We start from the raw sequence: 7,954 nt of genomic DNA, 5'->3' as shown, positions 1-7,954 counted from the left end.
AGCACAAAAGCCTCAGGAAGAAGGGACGCACCTCATTTTCCACTCAAGTCAAAGGAAACAGAGTGTCCTCCGTGGTGACAGTCAAACCACTCTGGCCTTACAAGCCCAACCTATGACATAAGTCCTGCCAGGAGAGGCTGGCCCTGCTCACTCTAAGTACAGGACAGAGAGTCCCCGGGCCCAGGAAAGCACAGAAACATTCCCCAGAAGCTCCTGAACACCCACTCCTCCTTCTCTCCAAATTATAGGCAAAGACTTTGCGTGGAAATTACTTAACCTAGTTCAACCCTCTCATTCTATCCTGGAGAAAACTGAGGCCCAGGACTAGTATGTCTCCAAAGGTCAGAGGTAAAATAGAAAAGCCAGGGCTTCTGATTTTGTTGGTAAGATGCATCCTCTTCAGTTCCCTGTGACAATTGTTGTCGCACGGTGGGAGCTCAGAACCACTTTTTGATACTAAGTCAGGGCCACTGTGGGGTTGGCTGTAACTAACTGGGGGATCTCTCAAGCCCATCTTGACCCTCTTCTTGCTTTTTCCTGATCTCTGTTACCTAGCCTACATGTCCCACATAAACAAAAACTTACTGCTAACCGTAGGACACCTAGGATCATTACTCCAAATTTCTATCTTCACGCCATCTTTATATCCCAACTACTCAGAACTGGTGCTTTAAAGACTCCCAGAGGCACCATCTCACCCATGCAAACGTCTAATACCTACTATATGCACACAAGCCTCACCTTTGCCTATGTGTTCAGGTATTGCCATCATTAACCGAACTACACTTGATCCTTTTCCTGTTTGCCCTACATGGTCATGACTCTTTAAATTCAGCCTTCTTTCAGAACCCCTACAATTGATCACCTTGTAAATTTATAAGTCAATTCAAGGCATACAAAAGCTTCATAGTCATTTCTACCTCAAGAGTATATACTTAGCTCACTCACTAGCCTCTGGTTAAAAAGTTATTTATATATAGTGCTAAATATATACTAAATACAGTTCTAAGTGTGCTCTACACACACACACACACACACACACACACACACTCACTTAATCCTAACAACATAGAAGAAAGGTTGGTAGGCTATTATTCTAAGTTTGGTGAAACCCAGATCAAGAGCTGCAGAGGCATAAGCATGGCAACATGCAGACCCCACTGCAGTATTAGCAGTCATCCTGGAAACTTTCAAGGAGCGTGGCTTCCAAGAGCTTTTCCACAGATGTCTGAGAAGCAAATAATCATATGTAATTAAGGCTATTTCCCAAATGGCCTAGGAAAGCTGCCACAGGCTTTCCCGGAATTGAGAGGCAATCCTTGACAACTGTGAACACTGTAACCTCTGGATACAAGATGAAGCAACTGCCAACCTTCACCACCCAAGTCAATGCTGCTCCAGAAAATAAGGTTCCCTTTCTCAGTGCATAAGGGCTGCTATAGTGGTCCACAAGGTTTTACTACTCTTTTGATTCTTGAGAAATGGCTCCTATGGCAGGAAAGCATTAGGATTCACGCCACCCCCAGCTGTAACATAAAGCAAATAAACCATCAAATATATCTAACTAGGATCTTAAGATTTCTCTGAACTATTCTCTAGAAACACCATTTGCCTTTTTAATGGGGGCACAGAAACAAAAAATGCTTGTTTGCCAATAAACATCTGAAACACTATCGTAACAGCTGATCGGAGCCGAGGCATCACAACAAAGTGACGATTGTGGAAGAAGACAATGCATACGACTCTGGAGCGAGAAACTCCAGGGCAGAGACCTCGCAGTGATGTGTGTGCTGGGTATTTCCGCCAGCCTAAAGGCCCCATCTGGAACAAATATAAACTAGGAGGGTCTCTATCACTGGACAATTTATTACCTGGACAGAAAGAAGTCACTGCCACCAACAGCACTGTGCAGTTTTATTAACCATTCAAGTACAGTAGCATCTGTTAAGATCGGGACAGAATTGGGATTTAAAAGTGAACAGATATTCAGCATCTAACAGTTTGAAAGAAGCCACTACATACTCTTTTCACAAACATGTTTTCACAGAGCCAATACAGTACTAGCCATTAACCCAGCACACCAAGTGTACTGAGGTAGAAAAGATGCAACAAGAAAAATAGCTACATTAGAAAGACTTCAACACTTTAGAAAAAGAGTAAAACACTTTTAGTTTCTCCCCTTTAGCCCCTAAAACAACATCATACAATCTGGATCTACCTATACAGTCCTACATCAGCTTCTAGAATATTTGTCAGGAGGGCAAAAATAAAATGACACTGGCCAGTACAGTCTTTGGATATTTAGGAAGGGGAGGGGGAGAAAGTCAGTTCTCAGAACAAATTAGTCAGCTTCAGTCTCATCAGCAGGATCTTTGGATTCTTTGTTCTTCCGCACTTCTTCAATGTGCTTGTCCTGTAAAGAAACAGTATATACCATCAGTCAAGTAAAAAAAGCCTGCCAGGTCACACCCCCAAGAGGCCCAAATCAGCATCAGTAAGTATGTTATATAACATATATAATAATATACTATTATTATATAATTATATATTATGGGAATCACATAACTAGAGTTCTAAGACATCATCTTTGAACTTCCTGGGTCACTCATGGAACCTAATGATTCAGCCTTCTACTGCCCTTCCAAAGAATGTGCAATTATGCTGGGAATTGGTGAATATTCCTTCTTATTTAATATAAGATGCCTCTGATTTAACATGTTAACCCCAAAATTGATGACAAAGACACCAAGCACATGTGATCAAGGCAGAGAGTCCAAGCCACTTCGTTGGTGTATCAAACCTCAAGCTCTTAAGCCCCTCAAAGCCAGGAAGAGACACCAACCTTCTCTCGCAAACGCTCCAGTTTGGCAGCCATTTGCGCCTCTCGGTTCTCTTTGTTGGCTTCCATTTTGTGGGTCAGCTTCTCTTCTGCCATTTTACTGAAGTTGTTGTTCTCCTCTATCGCTTTTTGAAGCACTTCCTTCTCATGCTCTCGTTTCTCAGCAAGCTGCTTCAAGACCTCAGCTTCATGGGACTGGAAAAGATTTAACAGGCTAGGCGCTCTGAAATGTTACTTAGCGTAGTTAAAAATCACAAAAGAAATTATTAATTGAGGATTGAAGATAGAAAATTAGATCTCTAAATAATACTGAAGTCAGGACCTGAATTATCCATATCAAAATACCGTGAAAATTATATTCTTTTTCTAGTGTTTGTATTTACTTTGGAAGACTGCCCGTATTTGTTCAGAGATTCTTGGCCAATTATTCCTTAAGGAAATATTCGTAAGATTTACTGCTTAATGGTATCAAGATGACTTGAGTGACATGCACTTAGGAATGACACTTTATTGTAAAGAATTTTGGTTTTTTAACTTCAAAGGCTACCTAAAGAAAATTAGGTCATTATAAAAAATGTAACCATATTGATAAAAAGAAAATACATGGCAATGATAGAAAATTTAAGACTAAGCCTCCAGATTACTATTTAAGTCAGAGGATTTGTTTCAAGGAAAGGCTTATTAGCTTTTTTCTGTGGAAGCTGCATTAAATTCCAGACCACTGGAGCTCTGTTACCACGGTGTGCCTCCTTCAACAGACTCAGAATAGCTTATTGCCAAACAGATTCCAATGTGTTTGGAAGCATCAACTTGCATGAAAACTTCAGAGCATCTGCCACTAGTTCTGTTAATTCTCTTCTTCAAAATCCCAGTCGTGATAAGAGTTTCACTATATTTAGCCAGTTACTATGTAAAGCGCAGACTAATGACTACAGGGCCAGCACTGATTCCTAAAAAAAGTCTCTGTCCAGCCTTTGGCTACATCTCTTCCATGAACTCAAACTAAGTGAACTCCATCAAACTCCATCAACTCAGACTAAAAAGAAGAGCAAGTGGGAGATGAAACACCATTGCAAACACAGCCACTCTTCCTGGGGAAATAATTCCATGTTGACAGTGGGTCAGCACACATACATAAAACATGCGGCACCAAAAGGTGCACAGCACATGCTACAGCAGCTTAAAAAGGGGCCCAAAGTGTATGTGTGTGGTTACATGTACCAGACTTCAAAACACTAACTGTGTTGGTCGTAGGCAGGTTACTACTTCACCTTTTTGTGCCTTCATTCCTCTAATTTTAAAATTAAACCCACTTACCCCAAACAAGGTTGTTGGAAAGGGGGACTAAATGAGAATTTCTGTAAAATTCTTAATGAAACTTTTAATAGAGGGAAATACACCAAAATGTTAACAATAGTTATTTCTGCGAAGTAAGATAACGGACACTTTTAATTTCCTACTTATAAACTTCTGCGGTTCTCAATTTTTCTATAACAAGCATATTAATATTTGTTGACTTTTCTGACTAGTTCTTTTTAAAGATAGCTACTTTATAACAGAAGTACTTAGATAATAGCTGCCACAATACCAGTATGCCAGCTGAGCAACACAATCACATAACTAGCAATTTAAAATGTTTTTATTGTACAGCTCTCAAAAAACAAAACAAAACAAAAAAACCACAGACATACACAGAAACCCAAAAAACAAAACAAAAAAACCCCAAACCTTAAGAGACAAAAAAAGAATCATCTACCAACAAATCTATTTTTCAAAAAGAAAGCATGAGAAGCATGAACTTTGGTTTCAGGCAGACCTGGGCTTGAATTCTGGCTCCAATACTCACTAGCTATGTGACTCAGAAAAATGACAACATTCTTGAGACCATTTTCTAACCTAGTATCTCAGACCACACCTACCCTCTAGGGTCACTGTAGAAAAGGAGAATGTAAGTAAAGGAGATGGTACACAATAGGAGCTCAATAAATGATGGCTGGTATTTTGTTCCCACCACTGGCATATGTAATTTTCACAGTTATAATCACCATCTGGCTACAATTCTGTTTTCCTCCTCTTATAAAAATAACACAGATTTGCCATATTACATTAATAAATATCCTGTTTTCTGTGAATTGATGTTTACCTTGCGTCTTTCTTCTGCAGCTTCTAGTTTCTTCTGAATTTCCTCCAGGGAAAGATCCTTCTTCTTTGGAGGGGAAAGGGGGAATTCTGGGACAGATTCTTTTGATCGAGGGCTGAGAATCAGCTCAAAAGCCTGGCCTGAGGCACGCTTCTCCAGTTCCTTCACCTGGATATCTGGATTTGATCATATTTATAATATATTCAGAAAAATGGAGTTTTCCTATTCTAATAAACTGTTCTACCGTTTTCTAAAAACCAAATCAATTTAATGAATAGAATTAGGGCTGATGAAGCAGCTGTGTTTACAGGCAAGAAATTATTATCTAAATACCACCTCCCAGAAAAACAAAGCTCAACATTTTTGGATTAATAAATACCATTCTAAGATATCAGTATTTGACAATCATTTCCCTGAACAAAACAAAGACTTATGCAAAACTCCACATTTTGCTTTACACCAAGCCAAATCATCTAATAATGAAACAATAATTATGAGCTCTCAGTACATTCAAGTAATAATATTTTTTTCTTTTTTAATTATTCTCTGATTTATAAAATAGATTTTTTTTTTGGTAAGACCAAAACACAAGTGCCAAATTATAAGCTTAAGACTTGAGCCATCTCCTAAAATTAGAAGCCCATCACAATTTTGGATTTTCCAAATAGATTACCTACCAGAAGAAGCCATGGTGAACAGAAGACAAGAGACTGGCAGTGTATTCTACACAATCCACTAGCAAGGAAAACCCTGGAAACGATTTTCAAAAGCATGCGATCAATTTCTTTGCATTTCCATGCCATCGATTCAAAGGGACCTCAAATCACATCCATATAAATCAATGTCAGAAAAATCACTACTGTGGAATTAAATAAGACATCATTAACTAGAAAATTATAAAAATCCATAAAATACTCCAACACTGGAAAATGTGAATTGAATAGAACGCTGGTTGCAGAAGATGAAGTTAACTGAGCTTGCCTGTTCAAAAAATACTTATATTTTTTAAATTAGACGGAGTTTAAGTCACAAGATTTTTTCCTCCCCTATATTTTCCCCCTGGTGAGAAGATATTCCAGGTTCAACGCCTAGCGAGACCGGAGCCATCTTAACACTGCCTACAACTCATTGTGCAAATGAAATACCCAACCCTGCTTTGTCTGTGTCTGCCATGTGGAAAACAAAACGCCCAAGCTAATATTAACCAATAATGTCGAACTCCCATTGTTCCTGCGGTTTAAGCTCCTTGTCCAACAGCTGGTAACATTAATTAGTTTTTATGAACCTCTAGGTTTTAGGTTACAATAGTTGCTGCCTTGTGTAGAATTTTTCATGAAAAATTCTACATCCCTTGATTTTTTTTAAAGGTCATGATTCTTGTAGACCCCAGACTAGTACCAAAACCGTAGGAATACAGGGTCTCAACACCTGGAACTTAAACTCCGAGTCAGCAACACGCTCTAACCCCGGCGGAGCATTAGACTCAGCACCAGATCCAGGGTGGGCGTGGCCCCGGCCCAAGCGAGGAAGAGCGGCAGGCCGCCCCCGACCAATCAGAGCATGCCCTACACTCCGGCCTCTGGCCCCGCCCCCTTCCTCCCCGCGCCTTTTCGAATCTCCCCGAACTCATAACACCCCGGAGCCCGCGCGCGTGGGAAGGGGCGGGATAGGCGGGGCCAACGGTCCTATCCGGGTAACTCCGCCCTTCCCGGGCTCGCCCCGTGCGGACGCCCCCACCAACTCCCGCCAAAAACACCTTGCGGCGGCCCCCACCCTCGCCGCAGCTGGGCGGGTGGGGCAGTCCCCGGAAAAAAAACGTGGGGTACCCCACCATCGGCTCACCACCTCTTTCCTTCACTCCCAATCTGCCGCCACCCAAGCGGTCCCCGCCCCACGCCATGAGGACTGGAGCGCTCTCATGGGGTGTCAAGCTCTCGGGCGCTGCTCCCTGGGGGCGCCGCCCCGCCCCTTCAGACAATGGGGACCCCAGCGGGGCCGCGCCTGCAGGAGGAAGGTGGGGGCCAAACGAGGGCCTACGCCCCCTATTGTCTCCTCGACGACCTCCCGGGGCTAACGCACCGAGCTCGTCCAGCAGGCCGCGCCCCCTCCCCACCACGGCCGCGCCCCCGGGGAGCAGGGACAAAGCCGAGGCTCCGCCCGAGCCACACACAAAGCGGAGCGATCCTCGCCCGACAGCCCCTCTGGGGCCGCGGCCCCGCCCGCCGCCCTCCAGCAAGGGGTCGCTGCCAAGACCCTGCCCCTCCCTCCGGCCGCGTCCCTCTCGCTGCCCCCAGCCTGCAGCCGCCGCCGCCACCTCCTCCTGGAACCCCGCACCCACCTGCTCGGTCCGAGCCGCCTGGCCACACTCTGAGCACCCACAGACCCGGGCGCGCACAAAAGCGCCAAACAGCGGCACGTGACCTCCCCGCAGGGCTCCGCATTGGCTGAGAGAGGCGGCACGTGCCGGCCCCTCCCCACCCCCGACAGCCCAAGTGAGCCCCGCCCCTGGGGACCCCGGAGCACCTCGGGAAGTGTAGTTCAGGCTGGCGGGACAGAAGGACAATGCGAGGGGTGAGGGCTTCTTGGCGGTGTCTCCAGGTGTGAGCCGGGGGCTTGGACGGTCGTCTGGCCGCGGAACAGGGTGATGCGGTGACCCTGCCTGGGTCTGAACCAGTTCTCCCATCCTTAGGAAGAGGGCGGGGCAGGGTCCCTTTCTACCTCTCAGACGGTGGCCGCCTGGACTCCGTGTCTGTTGAGCCACTTGCCCCACGTCGCCCCAAGGGCAGCACTCGGACAGCGCATTGCCCCTTCGGTGCCCCACCCTGTAACGCCACCTAAGACGCTCAAGCCCTTGTGACAGGACATTGCCACTCGACGCCCCCATCTGTCACCTGTATTGTGACATCATCATAATTTCTAACCCACTCAGCCCTAACAGGGCACGGGCGTGGCCCTTAACTCACTGTGTGAGTTCT

The 7,954-nt window shown here is 44.7% G+C and overlaps 1 protein-coding gene across 1 annotated transcript; it reads right to left on the bottom strand.

Moving 5' to 3' along the window:
• Positions 1–1,903: 1,903 nt before the first annotated feature.
• On the bottom strand, positions 1,904–7,371 carry STMN1 (stathmin 1). Its single transcript, XM_082665096.1, has 5 exons — positions 7,318–7,371; positions 5,657–5,729; positions 4,983–5,155; positions 2,843–3,034; positions 1,904–2,413 (listed from the first exon to the last, which is right to left on the bottom strand). The coding sequence occupies exons 2-5, from the start codon at positions 5,667–5,669 to the stop codon at positions 2,342–2,344; spliced, it is 450 nt and encodes a 149-aa protein (XP_082521222.1). The 5' UTR covers positions 5,670–5,729; positions 7,318–7,371; the 3' UTR covers positions 1,904–2,341.
• Between the last annotated feature and the right edge of the window lie 583 nt (positions 7,372–7,954).

This window comes from Grampus griseus (genome assembly GCF_964374135.1).
Source record: "Grampus griseus genome assembly, chromosome: 1".
NCBI classification, from domain to species: domain Eukaryota; kingdom Metazoa; phylum Chordata; class Mammalia; order Artiodactyla; family Delphinidae; genus Grampus; species Grampus griseus.
This window is presented reverse-complemented; position numbering and strand designations above follow the sequence as displayed.

What these genes read in the sequence shown, in the direction of transcription:
- STMN1 (XM_082665096.1), bottom strand. An exon ending in CTGCAGAAGAAAGACGCAAG is followed by an intron (nt 3,035 to 4,982) that starts GTAAACATCAAT and finishes AATCTTTTCCAG; the next exon opens with TCCCATGAAGCTGAGGTCTT. An exon ending in TGGAGCGTTTGCGAGAGAAG is followed by an intron (nt 2,414 to 2,842) that starts GTTGGTGTCTCT and finishes GTTTCTTTACAG; the next exon opens with GACAAGCACATTGAAGAAGT.